Here is a 26554-nt window from a genome sequence, read left to right on the forward strand (position 1 = left end):
TAAGCAGAAGTAACAATCAGTTTCATGGTCCTTGGACTCACGCCAGATGATCGGTTCAATAACAGTCATATTACTGCTATTATCAGTCCACTTTAACATAGCAAGTCTGCAAGAATTACAAATTTAAGATGGTACCCATGTCTTATCTAAATTGTCGATCGGAACCTTATAACATTTCATATATAGAGTTTTCATTGAATCATTAATCGATCGTCGATAAGAAGTTGTTTCAAACTTCCCACAAACATAACAAAATGTATCAATTTTTCTTGTACAAGGGCTTCTGGAACTCATTTTTCTTATCATAAATAACCAAGAGGATAAAAAATATTCTTATGATAAATATTCATTCATTTACATATTTTTGCTGAATTTTGAGGTCGCTGGTTATGAATCTGATATCAGATTTACAAAATGTGTGTTATTTAAGCCACTTGTTTAAACAAATATCTGAAAATTGAATATTTTTGCAAGTTACACCTCATTTCCATGGTTTTAGGGGTCACGGATTACGAGTTTGATGTTAGATTTGTGAATTTAGATTTATTTAAACAATTTATTTAAGCAAATGTTGCAAGACTCAATGTTTTTGCAAGCTGCACCATATTTCCATGGTTTTGGGGGTTACTAGTCACGAGTTTGATGTCAGATGTGTACATTTAAATTTATTTAAACAAATTATTTAATTTTTTAATTCTAATATTTGTTTGTCTGTCATAGGCCGACAAACTTCAGAACCAAAAACTATACATAACGCACCCGAAGAATTTCGATGCGCTAAATCCAAATCCCAGCTCAGAATTGCGCCAGCACGTCAGTATTCCGAGATATTCTAGAAGGCTATAATCTGCGTGGCCATAACCCTAAATCCGTTAACCCAAAAACCCCCGACCCCTTAACCTTTAACTGCCCCCTTAACCTTAAATCCGTTAACCCTGTAGCCCTGAAACCTGTGATGTTCTAACCCTCGATGCCGTTCAGCAAATCCCTTAATGCCTGAGCCCAGTAATTTGCGCCACAAGGAATCTAGGGCTATTGTATCGTAGGTTACAGGATTCCGAGGTGAAGAAATTCGGGATTAAGTTGGCAGGTTTTATTGCTGCGCTTGTTATAACCTTCTTGGGTTAAAATATTTGGGGTTAAGGGGACGGGGATTATTGCGGGCTCGGGGGTTAAGGGATTTAGGGTTAAGTGGGCAAGATTTATTGCCCCGCAGGTTACAATGCTCCAAGATCAGGTATTTGATTTATAATAGTCGAAATTCAACGCGTTGCCGTATAAACCAATTGATAAGTAGTACATTTCAATTGACAATAAAAGAAGACATAAACTAAAGATTGTTAGTGCTTTTGTTCGATAAGAATTGCTTTTTAGATGCCGTTGTCAATTTTGCACGAAAAAAATTATTCGCAATGTTATAAGGTACCGTATATAGCCAACAAATCTTGATTTTGGCACTTTTAGGTTAGGATATCTCAAAATCATGACGTACTAGCGCAATTCTGAGATCGGATTTGGATTCAGCGCACCAAAATCCTTCGGGTATACTATGTCTGGTCACTCCTTCTGGTGTGTCGCAGTATAAACAAATTCATAGGTGTTAAATTTCAAACGACGATATCTACATTACCAATAGACATAAAAACAAAAATCGGTAGTGCATTTTGTAGGCCAAGAGTTGCTCTTTCAGATGCCGTTGTCAGTTTTGCCTGAAAAAATTTATTCGCAATGTTATAAAGTACCGAATATAGCCAAAATACGTGATTTTCGCACATTTAGCTTAGGATATCTCAAAATCCTGACGTACTGTGTCCATTCCGAGCTCGGATTTGGATTCAGCGCATCAAAATCCTTAGAATATATTATGTCTGGTCTCTGGTTCTGAACCTTTGTCAAATTTTGTTGGCCTGTGTAATCGAAGATGAAGTTCAACATCACTTTCCTGATCCTGATTTTGTATCAACAAATCAGTGCAGAAATGATGATGAAGAACTCACATTTGATTATAAACAAAGAGCCGTAGAATTTTGGAGGAGCGGAAAAAACAAAAACTTGTGACGGAGAATCTCGGCTAGGCCGATTTCGTCCGTTTGGCTCTCGCAAATGTCCGTGCGCCGCGCCAGGCTGAGAGTGTGTACGTTTGGCACACACACTCATGCTTGGACCTTTTGTTTGCGAGGTGCTGAACATGGGCTGAGCTAACGACTGGAGCGACGCAGATCGCGCAGAAGAAGAGAGAAAGAGAGAGAGAGAGAGAGAGAGAGAGAGAGAGAGACCGCCCGAATTGCGGATCGCCGCGGAAAATTCGAGAGTCTCTGCTAAGCAATGAGCAGAGAAAGTCGCGCGCGCGGATAAACCGAAAGGTCACGGTTTTTTCGAGTTGGCCTCGCGACCTCGCCGACGTTTTGTTCTTTCGGAGACACGCCCGGTGTGCGGACGAGTGATAGAGCGTGAGGCTGGGTCGCGCCCAGCCGTGTCCCAAAAGATACCCGGCACCGGTGCGTGCGGGTAACCGGCGAGGTGCGCGGGTGAGCGCGCGAGGAATTTGACGTGCTGCAGCGCCGAACAACGAGGAGGCGGCAGAAACAACGGCAACAGCAATTCTTGGGATATACGGATTGAGGCAGCTATATTGTGGAGCAAGCGAGGAGACGAGCGAGAAGACAAATAGCGGCGACAACAAGTATCAGCGAGACGGTCAGCGAGGAGCACACCAGTGACGTCACACTGAAGAGCGCTCTAGCCGTCAGAGAGGCTGAAGGTCGAGGTCGGTGCCGTATTTTTCTCTTGATTCTCTCTCTCTTGCATGTTTGGGCGTCAGTCTATGGTTGGTAGCACAGCAGACCTGCTGGCTACCCGTTAATAGCCTATCAGCGAAAAGTGTTTGTCGGGCATTTGTATAATATCTAGTTTTTATAAGGGAATCGGCAGGCTGACCAGCCACTGATTCACCTTCGCGTTCGCGTTTGTTATTGTACCGCTCGTAGTGTGTAAGTCCGAGGTTGCCGTATTGTAATCGTTTGTTGACAATTAAAGACTAGCGTATTAATCCGCTGTTGTGTTTATTCGCCGCTGTATCACTCCTCATCCCGACTTCGAATCTTTGCGTTTAACGTGTTTAAGCTCGACGCGTTATTCAGTCGTGGGAACGTCTTTTGCTTCCCGAATCCCCGAATAAATAATTTATGCGGACGGTCGCGAGCAACCCAGACGGGTACGGCCGGAATTCTCCGTTACAAACTTAAAACTGGATACTGTACAACATAAATTCAAAAAAGTTTCATCTATAAGCCAACTTAAACGTTGGGCGAAAACAATTAATAAAAATGGAACTTTCCGAGAAAACATTGCGCAAATTTGCCAATACACATTTGATAATTTAAAAGCCGTTATTGCAGCTGGTACGATAGTGCATGATCAAGATATACGGAAATGGGCATTGCAAGCTCAAAAAATTGTTGGTCATGAAGATATAAGATTTAAGGCTTCTCAAAATTGGTTACTAAAATTTTAAAAAGCTCATAGAATAGTATCTAGAAAAATAAATAAAATTATCACCAAAAAAACATTAGAAAGTAAAGAAGATCTACAAACTAATGCTGATGCTTTTGTAGCTGATGTTACATCATGTATACCAGAAATCGGCATTGCAAACTTTCATAATTTAGGTCAGAGTGGTTTCCAATTAGAAATGCACTCTGGAAGAACATTAGCAGTTGAAGGAGAAAAGCAGGTGCAATGTCTGGTACAGACGGTTTCATCGAACACGCACAGTTATACAATTCAGCCAACTATATCAGCAACCGGGAAACTTTTATCACCACGGTCCCTTAGTGAAATCTTCATTATTTAGACCAGAAAATGTGCATGTGGAAAGATCTAAATTTGGAAAATTAACGACAAGTTAGTATATTTTTGTTTATTATAATGCAATGACATAAAAAAATTTTGCCATTTTTTTATTTTAAATCATTTTAAAATTTGGTTGAAAGAAGTTTTTTACCCAAATTTTTGACCTCAACCTGTACTTTTACTCGACTCTTGGAGTGGACATTGCGTTAAAGCTGTAAGGGAAACGATGCCGCCAAACAAAATTGTTAATAGAAAAAAAATTCCCACAGGAACGACAGGGAACATCCAACCACTCGATGTTTATGGATTTCGTATCTGGAAAAACTTCGTTTGACGTTTATCAGATCAACTAATTTTGATGGACTATGAAATGAATCTACATTTAAGAAATAACATCATAAAAATACAGTCTCTTGTCCATAACTAGCTTTCTTCACCAAGATATACAAATATTTTTAAATATGCTTTGTATAAAAGCGGCTACATTGTTGAAAAACCAGCTAAAACAGATAATCCTGTTGATTTTAGTTTTGGAGATTCTTGCAATATACATTGAAAAGTAGAAGCATGTAAAAATGTCGCTATAATACGGCGTGGTTGGGGTAAAAGATCATTATGTTTCAAACACTTTTTCGACGATTATCATTTCTGTAAGGAATTTGTTGAATGATACATTTTAATTTACCAATAAATAAAAAAAAGAAAAAGATGAAAATTAATATGAAAAATCAAAATATATATAGTATGGCGTACGATGGCTTTTACGTAAATATATTTATGTATCTACATACGAATATAAATATTTATGTATAGATCTATAAATGATAATTAGACCTAGTGTTATTCTCGTGTTTATTTATAAGTGATATTTCTCGCCATTTTGGTACTATTAAAATAAAATGAATTAAACATATTTTCATTTGTCATAAATTATGTTTGAGCTACAGATATATTTTTACAAAAAAAAATGGGATACCCCACGTACGGTGTAGAAATCAATTATTTTAAGAAAAAGCAACTGATAAACTCAATTCTCACAAAGTTAGGTCTATTAGCCTACATTTGGTTGGGTAAGGGTGGTTTATGGGTGTTTGGTGGGTTAGAAGCAGGTTGGTTAGTTGAGGTAGCTCGCTCATGCATAGGATTAAATTATTTCAAGAAATAACAAACGACTAAACTTGTTTATCCCATGGTTAGGTGGATTAACCTGCTGATAGTTTGACGGGGGTGATTTCTAGGGGGTGAAACACCCCTTAAATATATTTTTTTTTTAATCCGGAAACACATCAATTTAATTTTGGTATTTTCTCATTATCAGTGCGATTTTTAAATCACTCGAGCTGATTCACTATATTACATGTCGTAAAACAGTACACAAAATAGTGTATTTAGTCTTATTAAAAAGGGTGTAGCAACATTTCGGAATGAATGTTATGTCCTTAAAAGCGCCTTTTTATAAGAAATTTTTTAACGTTGAGTTTACTGAAAAATATTCATTTGATGCTGAGAAATATTAAAAAAACTGATCTTAGAGGTTGATTTTCAGGGTGGATTTCACCCCTTAAAAGCCCTTATGGGCCGATAAAAAAAAACACGTATCTAATTTTTTTTCAAGTACTACAACATATCCCAAAATCATTCAAATCGGTGAGGTCGGGTCGAGGTGGTTCCCTTGTTAGAAATATACATTCACCAGTTAGACGCCAATCAATGATATATTGAATATGATATATATGGAAAGGGATAATTATATATATAGTAAGAGAAGATGCTAACTCATTCACATCTTTACATCGCAGATCCGACGTCAGGTACACACATATATAACTGCGATACGATCAGGTTTGTCGAAATGATGGACCTTTACGAATACCCAATCAAAGCCTCCTTTTAACAGTGAAGGTGGAAACGGTCCTGCGGCTCGAGTTTGCTATCTGCGCTCGTCGAATGTAGGCTCATCTTATCTTATTGCGCGCCAGCAATCTCACTCTTCGCGTTATAATATTTCTTCTGTCTTACTTGTTTAGTCTAGAAGTTCTACAGAGTATTCGTATCGTCGAGCGCATTGATCTTGAGATTTTCAGTAGCCTCGCGTTCTTTAGCCTTTAGGCTGAATGCGGCGCCTTAGGGTTGCGCCCATAACCGAGGAAAGCGGGGCTACACTTCGTGGTTCCGTGAATGGCCATATTATAGGCGAAGATGAATTCAGCTATCTGCACATTCTATGTAGTTTGTTTTTCCTCTATGAACGCTACGATCATAGTTTTGATCGTTCGGTTCACTCGTTCCATCAGGTTATTCATGGGCTAGTATGGGGCACAAGTCACCAGCAAAACTTCTTGTCCTTCGAGGAAATCGTTCACTATTTATCTATCCACTATCTATCCACTTTCGGTTTTTAAATGCGGTGCCATTGTCGGAGAAAAATGTGTCTGGTAATCTGAAGAGCAAAAATATTCGCTCGTTAAGCATACGCTTAATTGTTTTGGTATTTACTTTACGAACAGATACGCACTCCATCCATCGAGTAAAAAGATCCAGAAATATCAGCAAGTGCTCAAATCTTTGAATCGACTTCGGAAATAACTCACAGTATCTTCAAACAAGGTTCGTTAAGGGCACGAAAAGACTCGCTTACCATTCAGTCCAGGAAGTCTTTTACTCGACTTTGACCTGATGGCAAACTTGGCAGTGACGTACATAGTGAGTGACGATCTGGTAAATTTCGAGTTAGAAATAATGCACAGCGGCTCGCTCATGCGTTTTGTAACGACCTAGATGACCGGCCATCGGCTTCTCGTGGCATTCAACCAAAATCTGCACACGCTGTTCGAGCGGAACGACAAGCTTCCGTGCATTGTCGCTGCATCTAAATATTTCGTTTACGACCCGATTCGATCAGTAAATATACAGGCGTCTTACCACGACCTTCCAGTAGTGGTGAGCCCGCGGGTAGTTCAACATCTGTTAAGCCTTCCTGAAATACCAAGGGTCTCTAATGTCTCTGTCAACATTAAACGAGGCTATGGCTGTTTGCTGGTCTTTCTCAATCTCAGACATACTCGAGAGTGCGTGAGGTACTAATTGTTCTTGCACTTCCTATGCACGACATCAAATTCATAGAATTGTCAAAATCATAGGACCAACGACCCAACTTTCCATATAGATACTGCAGATTTTCAGCTTTACGAGGCTGTAATGGTCACAGTACATAGAGGGCTGTAATAGTCTTCTATGTACGGCGAGAATTTTTTCACCGACCATATAACGGTTGAGCAATATCATTCACCGATAGACGATGCTCGGCAGGGATGAGATTACAACTCGTGTAATACAGCACTCGTTCTTCATTCCTATGCATCAAAGCAGTACGCTATCAAGACCATTATCGCTAGCATCACACTCGACCGTAAACGGGGAATCAAAGTCTGGCCTAGCTAAAATGGGAATAGAATAGAATAGAAGAAGTTTATTTGCCATTCGCAAAACATATTTACAACAAGTATACTATACATAGTATACTTTGCCTAGTTACATATATACATCAGGCACATACACATATTTTTAGTCCATGTTGAAACTGGTCCTTGATGTGGCTAATTTCAGCAACATTATAATATATAGAGAAGTGTTAAGTCTAGCAATAGGTTTATTGCAGTCAACTTAAAACTATAAATCACAAAAATCACATGTTGAGTTACTGAGCATTGCAGTCATCTTAATACTACTTATCAGTCCTCCGCATAGTTCCACTCGCGCTATGCGGAAGAAAAAATCTCCCCTACAATCGCTCCAGCGCGGCTAGAGATCGAGGTCGTAAAAATATTTGCGCACCGCCAACTTGAATGACTCCAAAGTTGACAGGCGACGAAGAGAGGTCGGTAGGGAGTTCCACAGACGAGCACCCCGCACCCGAAACGACCCCGCGGCGGTCTCAGTCTTGACGCCCTCGCTCCTCCCTCACGCCCCTACTAATAGATCTGGGCCGATTTCCCTCGAAGTGTTCCGCCAGGTACTTTGGTTCTCGCGTCTTCAGGATTTTATACATTAGTACGGCGGTGAAGTATTCCCTGCGCGAGTTTACACGTAACCAGCCCATACTTCTCCTGTAGGGAGTGATATGCTCATCCCTCCTGACACCATAAACGTACCTAACACACGAATTGCTAAGTCTCTGTAGTCTTAAACATTGTTCCTGCGAGGCATCCAGGCACACCACCGCACAGTAGTCAAGGTGTGGTTGAATCAAAGATTCCACCAATCTCTTCCTAAGTGCTTCCGAGGTATAGGCACGGATGAATCTAAGGGTGTAAAGAGCCCTGTTTACCTTCTTGGTAATCATATTTATATTCGGATTCCATGTCATTTTACTGTCCAACGTGACACCAAGGCTGGTAACCTCGTCGCTGAACGTAACGAAGACACCCCTCCGCACCTCAACACCAGCAAGCCCCGACTCAGCGATCAGGTTTATGTTCCTTCTGGAACCACAAATTATTGCTTTAGTCTTGCCGGCGTTAAGGCACAGATCCGACGCCTCCGCCCAGTCCGCTATTAGGTGTGCCACCCTGGACAGCCTGTCAATGCCGCCAGCAAGATCCTCCCTGGTGGTGTGCAAGTATACCTGCAGGTCGTCCGCGTAGAAGATGTATTTAACATCTAGTCCATTAAGTTTATGCCGCATATCGTTGATGTACAGGCAAAACAGAAGTGGCCCCAAAACAGATCCCTGTGGAACACCCAGGTTAGTCCCCAACCATTCAGAGCCACCCTCCCCGGATGCGACCCTTTGCGTGCGCCCCTGCAGATAAGATTTTATCCACAGGAGGGCCGACCGCGAGAATCCCATCGTCAAAAGTTTTCGCAGAAGCTTGGAAGGTGATATTGTATCGAAAGCCTTGCTGAAGTCAAAAAGTAGCAGCAATGTCACCTTCCCTTTGTCGACGGCCATGCGCATGTCATCAGTAAGCTTCAACAAGGCTGTTTGCGTGCTATGGCCCTTTCTGAATCCAGTCTGGAGGAGATCATATAAATTTCCCGCGTTCAAAAACCCCGTGATCTGGTCATGGGCGAGCTTCTCCAGGACCTTCGATAGGAAGCATAATAGCGCAATCGGACGAAAATCCGAACATTAGATGGTGTGCCGCTCTTTTTCAGGGCAATTAATTCTGCCTGCTTCCAGGCCTCCGGAAAAACCCCCCCGGCGAAGGAGGTGTTAAAAATGGTGACAAGAGCAGCACCTATTACCGACAGAGCCTTCTTCACCAATCCCTGGGGGACTCCATCCACTCCCTTCGCTTGCGAGGAAAAATGAGAAACTGCTTGGACAACCTCTTTATAGGTTACCGGTTTGAAAACAAAACCGTCCTCGCTTGCTGTTAAAATAGATTCCATAGCATTGTCAATATTCTCTGAAGGTGAGATGGACACCCCAGCGAAATAGCTGTTCAGCTCATCTGCCAAGAAGCCATGCAAATCACCTCCCCCGCCCTTTGGCAGAAGGCCGAGGCTGCGCATTTCCCCCCATACATCCTTCCCAGCATCAAGTGCGTTCGAGAGCCGGGTATGGAGATACGAGCCCCGATCTAGCTCAACGCGAGCATCCACCTCATTGCTGAGACTTATAAACTCGTCGAGGAGTGACGCACGGCCCGTGCGTTTATAACGACGGTGCACCGCATCCCTCTTATCGACAAGCAGTCTCAGCTCTGGACCAAACCACGGAGCATACTTGCGCTTGCAAGTAATAGTTTTAAGCGGTGCAAGCGCATCGGCCGCCATTCTTAAATTTGTGCTTAAATTGCACACCGCACCCTCCAGATCGGACTCAACGGAGTCGGCAGCCACCCAGCTGTAGCCCCGCAGCAACTCGGCCAGAGAGTGCGGGCAGATGTTCTTGTAATCTCTGAAAGAGAAGACAGGGCCCACTACTCTCGGCAGAAACATATCGATGGTGACATCGATAATTGCATGCCCGCCAAAACCGGGTAGCCACTCGTTAGTGTAGCCAGACAAACAGTCGTTTTCATCGGTAAGGATCACGTCGATCCACGTTCGCGATGTTGCGGTGCGATGTGTGGGGCCGTGCCGAACTACCTGAAGCGATAACTCACTTGCCAAACGTCTGATGGTGTTAGCATCATCAGCATTGGTCATAAGATCCGCATTCAGGTCTCCCATAATAATTTTGTGACTATACTCCCAACACAAGTCTCGAAGGGCACCAAAGAACCCGTCGTTCTTCTGCATTGGTACCTTGGGGGGCCTATATATAACCCCCACTAGTACCGGAGGGTGTCCGCTCCATTCCACGCTACAGAACAGATATTCGGGAGTGTTAGGCTTCCCGAGCCCGCCGGTTAGAGAAGACTCAAGGCGTTTAACCTTGAGTTCGTTCCGAACGTACAGAGCTACCCCTCCACCATTCACATTTCTGTCGTTCCTGATTACGGTAAACCCCTCGATCCCTATGAGATGGTCGTCAACTATGGGTCCCAGCTAAGTTTCGGCTAAGCCAAATACGTGGTAAGAGGGATTCCCCGCCAGAAATAAACGGAGCCTCTCAACCCGCGCTCTTATAGAGTTTATATTGAGAAACCCCGCTCTTAGCGCAGCAGCCCCCCCCCCCCTCCCTCGCGGAAACGATGCGAGTCAGCAGGCCGATTGCTGACCCTTCCCACACACCGCAACCTCCGTCCCAGTTTCGGTCGCGCACGAATCCAACGGCGGGATCCCCACCCGCAATGACCCAATGCGAGTGCCAACGGCGCATGCCGATCCAATTTTCTGCAAATCAGATAAAGAATCGAAGACATGCGCACGTTCGCCAGTTCGACGCCGTACCAGGAACCTGCCTCCACTATGCCAGATGTACTTGAAGCCCAGCCCCCGTGCAACGGGCTTCAAATTGTTAAAGAGCTGGAATTTGTTATGGGGCAACATTTCATTAATCAAAATTTTTCTTTGTGGCATAAGGGCGGCAAGCTCCTGGCCTAGCATCTCTTTATTAATATCGCCCGATGACCTCCTTTTAGCGCTCATAACGCTGGACACCATCCCCCTCTCCCTCAGCCTAACCACGCAAGAAGGAGGCGCAGACCACGACCCCAAGCCAGCACCTGACTTTCCGCATTCCGGCCTCGCGGGCCTGCGTCTAGGTCGCAAGACTCGCACGTCAACGATGGACTGACGTTCTAATGCGGGAACCAGTGTTTTGAGGGCTGCGAAGGCAATGTCAGCCACCTGTCCAGAGGTGGCGTTGGTGTTCTCTTTCAGTATGCCGTTAATTAAGAGTTCACAGTCCTCCACACTGCCCCCGCACTCCGAGCCGCGACCGTCAACGCCCACCCCCAAGGGAGGACAAGATATCGTGTCTGTGGAGCGATGAGGGTGGCTATTACTAGCTAGTGCTGCGAAACCAGCACTGTTGTCATCACGTGAGCTTGGATCCGCTTTTCCAAGGTCATTGTCGGCTTGTAACGGAGAACTGATATTATTTTTGCTGAAACTGCGACCAACCTGGCTGCTTTCCAGCTGTGCCAATGCATTATCTAATTTGACCTTGAGGCTCATATTGTCATCCAGAATCAGGTCGCACTTGCCTTGCAGATCTTGCAGGCATGTACTCTGTTTGAGCATCCAATCCTCTAGGGCCCCAATTCGACTCTTTGCATCATTACACCCCACGCAACCAGTATTTTCTGGGCTAGTGGAGGCGCTCTGCATGCCGAATCCACGGCTAACCAGGGACTTAAGATCATCACACCGACTCTGGAGCATCGAAATCTGCTTGAAAAGCAAATCCAAGGTGGTCGCTGGAATCAGTACATTCATATCTGCTGGTATGTCGGCGGTCCCTAAAAATTGGTCGCAAATATTTCTTCGGCCTGAAGAAGCATTCGATGGCGAGATGGATGGATGCGCCGTTGATAATGGACCGCCACCAGCATCGTCCGAAGATATATTACTGACGCCAGCCTACTTGTTGTTGTTTGCGGCGGCGCAGTCGTCATGGTTATTGGGCAATGGCGACTGGAAAGTCATTGCCTCCTCCTCATGTTGCATCACCAGCACCTCGCCTTGGCTAGCCGGTGTACACACCCGCGAGCCGGCAGTCTCCCCAGCTGGAGTTGAATTTTCGTCGACTTTCAAGGTGGTAGTCGACGATTTTCTCGACAGGCTTAGGGATACGGTCGAGATTGCGAGAGGCGAGCGCCTAAGCGATGCTGCCGATTTTCCCGATATCACTAATCCGCTTAGTGATGAGCGATTACCGGATCTTGTAGAGCCGTGTTCTCGATGCGTTGATGCCGCGGAATTGCTCGCCTTACCGCCCGGAGTGGAAAATGCCGTTGACTTTGCCTTTCCAGGAAGAATCGCCGGTGAATTCCCTTCTGTCAAGGTTCTGGAGGTGCCCTTTTTAGGCATCCCCGCACTCTGCGAAGTAGTCACCGGTCTGCTATCGCCTTTACAAAGGTTGCAAAGGCGCGGATTCTTCCTATCCGAGCACTGCGAATGGCACTGTTTTTGACACCTCGCGCATCGACCAAGTTTGCGCGAGGGTGCAATCCCGCACACTTCACACCTCGAGTCACTCATACTCACTCCCGGGTTCGTCTTTCGCTGTTTTTACTGCGTTAAATTTGTCCAGTTGCTATTCTTCCAACCTCAATTTTGCTCGCCAAAATTAATATGGTCCTGGATTTTTTGCAAGTCGCGAATGCAGCCAAGATGTTAATTGCTGCAACGACTTGCAATATTTTGCGTGCAAGCAACTGAAACAAAAAAGCCCGAAGGCACATCGGCGGCAGTAAAAGGCGAAAAAGCGGGAGCTGCACGAAAATGCGTGCGTACAGTAGACTTACCAGAGAGAGAGAGAGAGAGAGAGAGGTGGCCTAGCTAAAATGGGAGCAGTAGCAAGAAGAGCTTTCACTTGCTCAAATACTACCTGCAGCACTTCGCCCCACTTATACTTCGCATCCGTGCAAATAAAAGTCGTGAGCGGAGCTACTATGGAAGCAAAGTACCTGATAAATTATCGGTACCACGACGCCATACCTAAAAACATACGTAGCTGTTTAAAGTTTCTTGGCACCAGATACTCGAGTATTGGCCTCATCTTATCCGGATTCGGTTGGATTCCGTCGTGGTTAACCAACACGCCTAAATAGCGCACTTCTGATATTCGAATGCGCGACTTAAGGCGGTCACGTCTGCTTCGTTGACTCGCATAAGAACGAACTTGAGCCACTAGACGTGGTCTACAAAAAACCTCGTTACAATAATCAAGTCGTACAAATATGCAAAAAGAAAAGACTCTATTTCAGGAGAGACTATTTTGTCAATCAACATTTAAAGGACTACAATCGGCACGTACTCATGTATTTCTAGTTTTACTTTATGCAAGATTGGATAGTATTTGTTTTACAAGGCGCGCTTCACAGACGTTGATGTCGTGTTGAATCCAGTCTGTGCAGCCTAGCTTATCACAGGCTGTTTCTGGGAGAAGTTCGCGCACAAGCAGCTCTAATTCCTAGCGTTCGCTATCGGTAATCTCCTTAATACCAAGCTTAGCGAATAACGTTATCTCTGCAATCTCAAACTCGGAGAGTTGACTACCACATTTTGCATCTGATTTTGCAAGTATTCGTTCACAAGTTTGAAATCAGTATTATTCCGCGTTAAACATTTATTTTTTCTTAAAAACATCACTATATAATTCTGTTAATCCATGTTGACTATTTCTAACTTTCACTTCGATAACATTGCTCACCTGAACTCGATGACAGTTGATTCTGGTACGAATTATTCTGTTCTCGTCAGTAAAATGCATCGTTTTAGTTTATTTATGGATTTATTTGTAGTCGTTTCCATTTTTCCTGAAAATTAGCAAGCGCTGTACTCAAAGATCGTGTTGAGTACGTTGGAGCAGACGATGTAACCGAAGTTGCACTCGTGTGCGTGATTTATAAATTATAATGGTGAGCGGAAGTTATATCGAGAGTCGGCGTTAAAGGATAGGCTACGTCGCCACATGTACAGAGGAATTGAAAGATGGAAGCGCAATCGTAAAGGATTAGTGCAGTGAAAAATATTTATATTGTGTCACCAAAATTGCAAGCACTAATAGCAGCGAAATAGAGAGAGACAGAAACGGGTTAACTTATAATTTCCCTCGAACGGATCCGTGGTGAAAGAGATTTTCCTAGATTAAATATTTTTTTTGTTACTCTAATTTAATTTTCAATATTTTAACAGGGTTACAGCGTGTTTGTTTGCCGTATGCGCGGCACTCTCTGCGCGCGAACGCAGTGACCGAGTATGGCTCTGTCAGCAGAGTATACATGCTTGTGTCATTATAGGGCCTGGAGAGGAGAGTTGTGGTAGATAGGACAGCGCTTCGAAGAAGAGAGCGAAAGCTAGAAGAGTAAAAGAGAGAGAGAGAAAGAGAGAGAGAAAAACAACAAAAAATTTTGGCTGAGAAAGCGGCATGTGTAGCGGTTAATAAATTCCGCAGCCAAAGAAAAGAATAAACAATTAAGCGAGAGCCAAGAGAAAAAGAGCCACCTAATTTTTCGTGCATGAGAATTCAAAAAGTACTGAGGAAAACGGGTTAGCAATAGGCGGAGTGTGAGAGAACAGCAATCACAACGTTCAGACGATCAGTCCACAGCTGTGTACTATTCCACGGCCTAGAGAGTCGGCCGAGTACCGGCCGCCCTCACACCGACGGTGTCATTGCCATCGCCACGGACACCTCTCCTAGTTGGACTATGATTTCATCGTCGCCGCCTCTCCTTCTACAAGCCGAGGCATCTAATGAATTGCTCTCTAGAAATTTGATTTCTCTCTTTTGCGCCAGCTCTTGCTCGTAATCGGCCGACTGTTCGTCTTACCGTGATCGACACTGAGCGAAATTTGCTCGCGCTTTGCGTTTTACTGTGGCGTATTGGGTTTGAGCGAATCTGCTTACCCTTGCCTTGTAAATTGGTTCTATAAATCTATTGTTTGGGTGTAATAAAATGGGATCGCCTTTTGTAGCTTGAGTTTACGACTTATTTCCTTCGAAGTAACCTCACTCCTCTCAGCCAGTTTGAGTTATTTTTCTCATGGAAGTTAGCACCGGCTTTCTTGTCCAAAATTGAAATTTCGTAAAAATTTAGCAGAGATTAGCCCTTGCCGCATAGCAATCTCTTTATTAAATTTTGACAATGCCCTCTTGCAATCTGTCTATTAAATTTTGATAATGACTAAATGTAATTGCTAAGATGATAAGTTGACATTATATTTATCGAGACACTCTAGTGAGTAATTTATATTTATTATCAGATTATTTGTATATTATATAAATTTTGGTTTATTTATATTCTTCTAAATTTATGTTTATTAAGTTTGGTGATAGTGATCTTGGTCTTAAGGAATTTGCTGATAAGTTTATTTGGATAATTTTGTAATCTCATGTTATGTTTCTCATAAAACGTTTTAATTTCTTATATTATTAATAGTATCATCTGAAGATTATTTCAGATAATGTCGTTTGGTATAAACCATGAAGCTCGTTTGATATTTCGTAGTACTTTCGATTTAAATCTTTACAAGATTACAAAATTCAAGTTTAAAACGGCTACTATTATTTAATGATGACATTATTTTCAAACATCTGAAAACTTACAATATTGACGCGATAACCCTACTACACAAAAACGTTGAGTGCAATAATAATATGGAGTAAGTATACGATATACTTACTATACTATATACAATATATTATATATTGTATATAGTATATATACAATATATAATATATTGTATATATAATATATTTTATATACTCGTATACTATATACAATATACTTACTGTATACTTACTATATACTTATATAATAAGGACTATATAAGTAATATGGAGTAATTATATAGCAAAGACGCGGTCATATACATTATAACGTTGTATTCGGGAGGTTAGACAATGCATATAGCATCAAATAGAATTCAGACAGGACACCAGGCATTGACAAGAATTAGTTATTAAATTTTTCAGTGTCGCAGAGCAATGCCTCTCCGAGCTTGATCGACACTCGGCACTTACTTGTTTTCCCCGGGTATGCAACGGATTTGTTTGTAGAATAGTAAAAGAAGAAGAGAGAAACAAAGCAAACGCGCAGGCAGATTATATAAATGATAGCGTGTTAAAATTAAGAAAAATAATAGAACAAAATTTATTATAAAAATCTTATTAACAAAATTATAGTGGCAAAACGAATACACATGCAGTAATAAATTTGGAAGTGTGATGTAATTACAACGGAAAAATTCACAAAAGATAATTCTAAGAAATCACACACGAAATATTCATCGCTCGGGTACGGCCAGCAAATAAACGCAAAGATAACAATAACATAAAAAAGGCAATTTACTAATCGCAATATTCGGTACGACAGGTAACAAGACGGCAGCAACCGCGCGATGTGACAATTGATGAATTTGCGGCAAATGCGACCGGCTCAATCTTAGATTAATCGATAAAGTAAAGGCAAAGCCGTGGAGCAAACTCACAGCCAAGAGCGCGGCAATATACAGATCCAACATACATAAATGATGAACAACGGATACAATCGCTTAATACGAACTTACGACGTCACTTATTTGGGCGCGCGTGCGAGGAGTGGTTAGATCGCTCAACAATCTGCATCGGCCTAAATATCGATAATTGACGATCTAAAATTCGCTCAAAGTCTAAAATCAAGGAAATCAAGTAGGTGATGACAGACAATAACGTAGCGCACTGCAGAGAATTAATTGGACGAGCATAATCCGATAGCAGAGAAGCAGTACTAATTGCAACTTAGATTCGCGTAGCAGGTTAAAAGACTACCGAGGAGGTCAGCAGTAACTTTGATCGTTCTTGTTGTCAAGAGGCTGGTAGCAAGTGTTGATTTAGTTTGTGTGGCTTGCTCCTATGTTTCGAGGTTGACGAAAAACAAACAGAATTAGCATATTGAAATACGTAGTCTCATAAGTACAGACACGCAACTTTGAGCAGAGCTTTGCAATAAGAGAGCAACCAGCGGTGGTCAACAGCCAATTTTTGAGCGGCCGAACCATCCGTTACAATATAAACATGAAAATTTAATCTCAAGTTTGATTGAATCGGTGTTAATGTTCTGGATTTTTAGTCTAATTAGAAGAAGTGCTTGACTTCAGAAATGCTACATATTAAAAGTTTTGGTTATAATATTAATGATAAAGGGGATACTGAAAAATTGAGTAACACATACAATCCCATTACAAATATAGTACGGATTAAACATTAGGTGCAGGGAATAGACAACCGAATCATAAATTAGATCAGGCGACTTCATGGATTTGCTATAACCATAGCACTTTCTGGCTATTATTTTTTACGTTGTTTTGTAGACTTGTGTTGATAATTTCTAAGTGTTTCTCATATTATTTTATTTTTACTGTTTTTCATTCCGATTTTTACAATAAAGTTTCTGAATACGTTAACGAGTTTATTAACGAAACATTAAAAGTTGTTTTTTTTCGTATTCTTTTCACAGATTGAGTATAACTTGAACTAAAGTAAGATGTTTATATTTTTATATAACAATAAATAAGACTTTCAATATACCGTATTCAACCCTACATGGCCCTCTTGACATCTTAATATACCTTCATTCTCATAAAAAGCCAAACATTTAACTTTACACATGGTCAACAAAACTCTGTAGATACTTACTTGTAGTAGACTACATGTAAAATGTTCTAGAAAATAAATATCGCAATAAATGACATACCAGGGATAAGTATAGTGTGTAACATAGGTATAAAGATAATTTTTAGAACTTAGAAAATCATGTATAGTACTCTATGGCACTCGTGTAATAAATCTAAAATCGTACTGCACACGTATTCTCAGTTATAAAAGATCCCCTTTACGACTATTATACGTAAAATACTATTTGTATACATTAAATTTTTAGAAGATCCGCAATATATAAAGAGAAATGAGTTATTAAGTAAAGAACAAAATGCATAGAATATTTCTACCTGTGATTTTACAGCTAAACTTTTCTGCATTTCTTCTACTTGTTCTACTGTTTCTGCGATTTTACTGAGTCCTACATTTAGATGTAGTTGTTGTTCTTCTAAATCACTTCTTTTTTCTTGATATAGTTTTACAAAATGATTGATAAAATCTAAGTAGTGCCGTGGTGTGATAGCCATAGTACGTGAACCTCTTTTTGTCATTCTAGAATTTGCTTTATGAAGAGTTTGATGAACATAAACACAAGCGTTAATGACTGCATCTCTATGTGTAGATTGATTGTTTATCATTGAACAAGAGGAAGGAAAATAATCAGGACATTTCCAAGTTGGTTTATCTAAATCAATAGTGTTTGTAAATTCTTTTCCAACTTGGAATAGAGCATTGTCAGACCAATCTCCAAACCAATTTAGAACACAACGGTTAAATAATGCCGGTGATGTAGCTGCTCTGTTTTTCAATTCGTCTGTACTTGGATTCATAGTAAAGACTACGTGTAAATTTTTCATCACTTGTCCTGTAAACCACTTGTATAATTCTTCGTTGGAATCAAGCATTAACCCTTCTCGTTGTGCACCTTCTTTACACTGTGTCATGAGAGTACTATAATCATCAGCTTCAAACAATCCAGGAACTTCACCATTAGCTAAAAGTGTATTCATTCTTTCTAGAAAACTAGAGTCAAGGACATTTGATTCATCAAGGATAAAAGCAATTTTTTCATCTTTACATCCAGCCCTACGAAGAACTTGTCGCAAATCTTCATCAAAATCTTCAGCGGTATACTTATTGTGAACCTGAAAAAGTAAAATTTTACAGCTTTAACATAACTTTAAACTAAAATTTAAAAAAAAATACAGACTAATAACACTGGTCAACATAAAATTTTTTCAAGAATAGCAGTAATACATTCCACAGAACTTCAATGTGTTGAACACTAACCCGTCCTCGAAGCTGCTTTATCACGTCATACTTTTGAGATATCCTAAACTAAAAAAGCAAAAAAAACACGTTTTTTGGTTATTTTTGAGCTAGTATTACATCATGACAAAGTTATTTTTCTTCAAACAGCTCATACCATCTAAAAGTACAACACTTCCCCTTCAAAATTCATTTATCAGATTTGAAATGTCTTTTTCTTCATCGAAATATCGTCATCTGAAGTTAAGTATTTTAGTGGTAACTTCTCATCGCAAAGGACGTTGTTTTATCTAAATCTTTTGTTCTGTTTATCTGGCCCTTGAATGTCCTTTAATCAACCTCTACATGACCTTGTAGGATCAAGCAAATAATGTATTGAAATTCATCGATCTAAAAAATATATATCTAAGTTTTATCAGATTTTTTTCTTGATTAACAGCCATTTGACCTTTAAATGACATTTCACTTGACGTAATAGAGGTAAAAGGACCTCGGATTCGCGATCAGCCATTCACAAAAGCCTTATAAATCCTTACAATGTTACTTGTAGGGTATGGTTTATCGGCTTATATAAAACAATAGTTACCTGTGCGATTTTAAGATAACACTAAAATAACTTATCTTCAATTGACAATATTTCAATGAAAAAAAAGATATTCCAAATCATCAAAATGGGTTTGAAAAGATAAGAGCTGTACATTTAGATGGTACGAGTCATTTATAAACAAAAATTTCACGTAATGTAGTAAAAAATGAAATATAGCCAAAAACATTTTTTTGCATTTTTAGGTTGGGATATCTTGAAAGTGAGAAATGATAGACGTCTGATTTGTTTTCAATGCATCAAAATTCTTGGGAATATAGTATTGGTATTTTTGGAGTAAAAAAAGTCTTTTATTTTGCAGATCTCTATAATGTAACATTAGTTAAAATTATCTAATATGACTCCAATATGTCAGAAAAACTAAAAACTACGGATAAACATTGGTGAGGGTGCATGGAACAAAGATAAGCGTTGATTTTTAAAAGATAATAAACGTCGTTATAATGATATAAAAGCATAATTTACAAAACTTGAATAAATAAAATATCGATTGCATTTCTAGAAAGAAATCAGAATCCGTCATCACCATTTCATGAGCATGATTCCGGGCAGCGAATGAAGTGCGTATTCCTCAACAAACTACACATTCTATATTAATGACAAAATGTATCCAAATAATATTAAAAACTTGCATATCTATAAGTCTTAAAAATATTTAGCTAAGAATGGCTGATATTCGGACTTTACACAATAATATCTTTATATTTATTTTAGGCGAATAGAAAAATCTGGTGTTTAACTCAATAATACCTAAACAATAGACGACCGCATAATCAAAATGAATCGTTTGATTAAATACCTAGGTGTTGAGCTAAAAATTGGCCTATAAAAAAATTAGATAAGCAAGGTATGCTCTTGAACGGACCCTTCGAACATATAAGTATGTTCTGGGAAAAAATGAGACCGCTATCTGTGCTATGATGATGGAGACTTTTAGACGCTCTCAATTTCTACATGTCGGAACACCTTGTAAAGAGATTTTATCGAATCAGAAACTTATAAGTTCTCAGTAATGAAGAATCACATGCTGAGAGTCTAAGACTTTTTTTCCTAACTAAGCGACTACTTTTCCGAGTTAGTTTCATCTCGATAGCGGTTCTATTTTTTTATCGTTTGAACGGCAGTATTTTATAATTTATTAAAAACAATATGAGTTAATTAAGATATGTTGAAACTTACTCTAACATTAATACTTATGATTCATTTACCTTACCTCAAAATAAATTTATGTAACGTAAATTTTATTGAAATATTAATAGACCCTTTTTACTTTTAAATAATGAATTGAAATCCATGATACTGTATAAACTATATACCGTTGAATTCTGTCTGAAATATCAATAAAAAATCATAATAACTGATGCGTGCTCTTCAAATTTGGTCTGGTAGAATAATTCGAAAGTCTTAATCGAGTTCAAGAATAATCTGAGAATTATAATGGTTTATGCATGGTTCAAATTTCAAAATTCATCTTACTATAGGCTAAGAGATAGAGGTAAGGAAGAGAATGTTACATCTACTATTACTTGTTTCTAGATAGAGAATGAAGCTCTTCGAGGATCGCAACTCTTTTAAGACCTATCGCTATTACTAGGGTTCTTTAAGCCGCCGAAACTGCCTCCTTCTACTTACATATGAATTAGATTTTCAGTTTATTAAACACATAAATAATGTAATTCTTATAAATAAATGATTATCATAAGATATGTATGGAATAAATTATTTATGGGTCAAGAACAATTATGATGTAGTGACATAAGAAGACGTGCGTGTCTGTCAGAGATGATCGAACGAGTGAGAGTACGCTTAAGTAAGTACGGAGCTATACAGGCGCATTGCTTAAGTGGGAAAGAGCAGAGTATCCCATAGCCTCTCCATACAGTTTCAGAAACATAGGTTTGCATTTACATATAACTTTAAGAATCAGATTTATAAGTGCAACGAAAATATTTCAATTATTTCATGAACGCATGCTAATCAAGATTTTTAATATTTTAAAAGTTTGACTGCTAACGCCTTGATTGAAATATCTGCTTCTTAATTTTCTGAACATATGTATTAACAAACTATTAACAAACTATTATTATAGTAAATGATAAAATTTGTAATAATGGGAAGAAGGGAAATAGTGAGAGCTGGAAATTCACTTAATTTTAATTATATTCAGTAACGTTTCGTCAGCACATTTGCTGACTTCTTCAGGCTTTCTTAACAGAAAAACAACAAATTATTAACAATAAAGTTACAAATGTAGTTATTATGGCATATAATTATATATACATGTGTGTACCTGATTTCTCTCATACTCAAATTATTATAGGCTAAAACGCACAGCTCGTAGCCAGTCACGTTACAATACAGTAAGAAATCAAGTATTTCAATACACATATACATTCTTCATCTATCATCCCTTCCTCATCGATCTTAATAAAAGCTTATAGATATAACTAAGATATTGTATACCCTTTTTTTTTTATTTAAAGTGTTTTATTTAAAGTGCAACATTTCGGATATTCTGCGTTTCTTATAATTTTTTTCATAATCCAATATCTTAGCTTTATCCTAGCCAAATTCGTATGAGAGAGTTCTTCTATGTGTAGCTACTAATATATCTGAGTCAATGTTTTTTTTTGTTTTAATTTAATCTAATTTTTATGGATCGCTTACTTTCACCTATATAGACATTGTTTGCCGTTAAAACTGTAGACAATACCAGTGTTGTTTAATAAATCAGATTCGTCTTTTACTAAACGAATGAACTCTTGTAATGGTTTTTGTAATAAAGGGATTGGAGTAATGTTATGTTTTTCTAACACAGAAGAATATTGAAAATTAAAATTAAGTGGATTTTCAGCTCTCACTATTTTTCTTCGTTCCATTATTACAAATTTTATCATTTTGGAAAACTATAAGGGAATCAAGACAGTATGTTACGTATTCCGAATATTTGTTTATAATAAATTTTTTTGAACACAAAGTATGTGTTATTAAATAAAAATGTTATACCTCTCCAAATCTCTTCCATTGGAATATCACAATTTTTAATTTGTTCATAACGTTTGTTTAACCCCTCTAAGTCTAAATCACAATATATGTTCGTGAATAAGGAACTTACATCTAATGTTATTAAAACGTGATCGTTTGGAATAAAAATATTTTTCAATTTCTGTTTTAACTGTCCACTGTTTAAAATGTGACAGTTAGGTTTATTTATAGCTGTTTTAAGAGCACTATATAAGAATTTTGATAATTTGTGAGTAGGGCTATTAACTTATGAAATTATTGGTCGTAGTGGCACATTTTCTTTATGTATTTTTGGTAATCCATAGCATTTTGCTATAGATGTGTAGATTTGAGTCAAATCATTATTATGCCAATATTTATTCAGAAAACCATTATCATTCCAATCCTTCAAAATCATTTTTACGTCTCCTTGTAATTTTTTCAGAGGATTTGATTTAACTTTGATATAAGTGATATATATATATATATATATATATATATATAACTTTGATCGTCTAATAAAGTATTCATTTTTTCTAAATATTCTTTTTGCGACATGACTACTGTGATATTACCTTTGTCTGCGTTTGTAAACATAATGTCTGCATCCATTTTTGAAAATTTGTTGTTCCCTACATAGGTGAAAGTAAGCGATCCATAAAAATTAGATTAAATTAAAACACAAAAAAACATTGACTCAGATACATTAGTAGCTACACATAGAAGAACTCTCTCACACGAATTTGGCTGGGACAAAGCTAAGATATTGGATTATGAAAAGAATTATAAGAAACGCAGAATATCCTAAATGTTGTACATCGGCTTACATAAAAACATTTTGAATAGAAAAAAGGATATCTTTTTTCTATAATATAATCTGAATAAAATTTTGTTATTGTTTTATTGTAAATATTGTGCTATCACATTAATTAACTTTATTAGTTAATAACTTTTGACAATACTTTTTGCAATAATTATATTATAGTAAAATGATCGATATTTACTTATGTAAAGTTTATATGTTTAAAATTTCATTATTAATGTTTATTACCTATCTTGTAAACAAGATTCTTACGTAAACAGCTCGAAAGGGCTCGAAGAGGGCTGTCCTGAGAAAATAGGCGGGAAAATCTGTGTATATGAGGTCTGTTCAAAAAGTATCGCAAATCGTATATGTTTTCAAAAATTATTTATTTATTCATGAATATCTATTTTATCTCCTTCAAAGTAATCCCCCTCAAATATTATGCACTTGTGCCAACGTTTTTTCCAATACACGAAGCACTTGGAAAAATTATTTTTGTGATCTTGTTCAGCTCCTCCTTCGATGCCATCTTTATCTCCTCAATCGTGGCGTAGCGTTGTCCTTTCATGGTCCTCTTCAGTTTTGGGAATAAGAAAAAGTCACAGGGGGCCAGACCTGGGGAATACGGTGGTTGCGGCACTATTACTGTGTTGTTTTTGGCAAAATATTCGCGCACAATATTTTAATGTTTTTGTTTAGTGTAAATAAAAAAATTAATGAAAAATGAGTAATTTTTAATGGTTTTTTGTTAATAACTAATTATCTTACTATTTTGAAGATCAACATTCGGGGTGGTTGACTCAAGTGCGCTATAAGCTGCAAGCTCAAAATCACGGCAAGTTAACCTAAATTCGCTATAACCTGCTACAGGTTAATTTAAGCGCGCTATAATCCGCAACAGGTATATTGAGTACGATATAACTTGCAAACTAGAATCCACGACAGTATAACCTATATGCGCAGTAACCTTCGAGCTCTAGACCACTACAGCTGAACTTACGTTCGCAATGATCTGCTAACGCTAAACTCACAACAGGTTAAACTAAATGCAGTGAACAGTGAGGGTCAAGCACAGGACAAATTAATTTAAGTGGACTGTAATCCATAGCATTTCAACCTAAGCTCCAATGTAGTAAGAGAGGTTACACTAAGAAGCTGACAATCTTTAGAATGTATATTCTTAAACCTATAACCGCCAATTCTGTGATGTTATGCTTTCTTTTTCTGAAAACGTTGGCGCTTCATTTTAAACGATCGTTGAAGAGATTTACATTTATGACTAGTAGGGTTATTATCATCCCTTTTCAATGACCAGCAGTAGTCGGCCATCATTTTTTCGTCCCACCTTCCTTGGTAGTGTTGTTCCTTTTGTTTAAAGTCTTGGTGAAATCGTTCACCCATCTCCTCACTATATGCTCCAAAATTTCCTGGGAAATAGTCTAAATGAGAATGAAGGAAGTGTATTTTAAGGCTCATTAGACAACCCGTTTTTTGGAAATTCTGTAATATGTTGGACACAATAGTTTCAAACTGCGGGTCTCGATTATTGCCTAAAAATTTTTCTGTAACATATTTGAAACTCAACCAAGCATTCTTTTCAACGAGAGTCATGGTTTCGATAAATGTATCATCTTTCATGAGTTTTCGTATATCAGGCCGAACGAAAATGCCTTCCTTAATTTTTGCATCACTCAATTTCGGAAATGTGGCTTTCAAATGATTGAAACATTTACCTTCTTTATTTAAGGCTTTCACAAACTGTTTCATTAAACCTAATTTGATGTGAAGTAGTGGCAGTAATACTCTCTCTCTATCAACAAGACCTATGTAGGCGACATTATGAGAACCTATTTTCCATTCTGATCTTGTGGGCCATTTTTTTGTTACCCAATGCTTATCTCTTGCACGGCTGTCCCAAAGGCAGAGGAAACACGGAAATTTAGTATTTCCCGACTGCAAGCTAACTATAAGATTTATCATCTTAAAGTCACCACAAACAAGCCAATTGTGAGTCTTGTAATTTATTTTTTCTAGTAGAAATTAAAAACTATTGTATGATTCTTTTAGTGCAGTTGAGTGACCTACAGAGTGTGCCGCATACTCATTTCCGTTGTATAGTAATACAGCTTTGAGACTTTGTGTGGAAGAATCAATGAAGAGACGCCAGTTTTCTGGCTTATACAAGTTAACCAATTCTTCAATGTTATTACAGTACACCATCATATCCTCCATTGTAAAGTACTTTATGAACGCCTCTTCTCGGCTTCTGTAAATTAACACTTTTGTTCCAGGTAATAGTAGCTTCCTTTCTTGGAGTCTTGAAGCACAGAGTTCAGCTTTATCCTTTGGAAGATTGAGGTCTTGAATAAAATCATCTAACGAACTTTGGTCAAAAAGCTTAGGACTCTCGTCATCAGAACTATCTTCAAAAGAGACGTCTTCAGTTGTATCAATATTCATCGGTTCAACTTTTGACGAACCAACTTCTTTTCCGGGTTTACTTACTTTTCCTACTTTGGCTGGTGTTACGCTCGCTACCGCAGGGTAGATGATTTTATTTGAATTTTGTTTATTGCAACCCGTTGTATTACATAAGCAGAAGTAACAATCAGTTTCATGGTCCTTGGGCTCACGCCAGATGGTCGGTTCAATAACAGTCATATTGCTGCTATTATCATTCCACTTCAACATAGCAAGTCTGCAAGAATTACAAATTGAAGATGGTACCCATGTCTTATCTAAATTGTCGATCGGAAGCTTATAACATTTCATATATAGAGTTTTGATTGAATCATTAATCGATCGTCGATAAGAAGTTGTTTCAAACTTCCCACAAACATAACAATATGTATCAATTTTTCTTGCACAAGGGTTTCTGGAACTCATTTTTCTTATAATAAATAACAAGAGGATAAAAAATGTTCTTATGATAAGTATTCTTATAATAAATAAAGTAGAAGAAAATAAGATAATAGCATTTACAGGAAATTCAACCGTTAGCTCGCCTCTCAAACGTGATCTCTAACACGGAAGGATTAGCATGTCACAAAATCAGTTATCTTAGCTTTCACCAATCTCAGCTTCAGCATACAATCATACATTTCAAATTACGTAATATTCTACATCATCTATCTACAGAATTTCCAAAACGAATGAAAGATGTTACGGTTTTTGATTCCGCTGATCGTATCGGATATGATTTTCAAAACTTATTTTATTAAAGCAATTTGTTTAAACAAATTTTTGCACAATTGAATATTTTTGCAAGTTGCACCTTATTTCCATGATTTTAGGGGTCACTGATTACGAGTTTGATGTC

The 26554-nt window shown here is 38.6% G+C and overlaps 1 protein-coding gene across 2 annotated transcripts in view; it reads right to left on the reverse strand.

The window, feature by feature from the left end:
• Positions 1-26554, reverse strand: part of LOC131675316 (dynein heavy chain, cytoplasmic) — a 995688-nt gene that overhangs the window by 422075 nt on the left and 547059 nt on the right. Inside the window, exon 15 of one of the 2 annotated variants that reach the window (XM_058954250.1) lies at positions 17905-18699. The exons of the other annotated variant lie outside the window; for it this stretch is intronic. Within the exon in view, the coding sequence (XP_058810233.1) occupies positions 17905-18699 (795 nt within the window). The remainder of the gene's footprint in view (positions 1-17904; positions 18700-26554) is intronic. 2 annotated transcript variants of the gene reach the window in all.

The sequence above is a fragment of the Phymastichus coffea genome, unplaced genomic scaffold, assembly GCF_024137745.1.
Source record: "Phymastichus coffea isolate CEN01 unplaced genomic scaffold, Cenicafe_Pcof_1.1 PCOF00018, whole genome shotgun sequence".
Classification (NCBI taxonomy): domain Eukaryota; kingdom Metazoa; phylum Arthropoda; class Insecta; order Hymenoptera; family Eulophidae; genus Phymastichus; species Phymastichus coffea.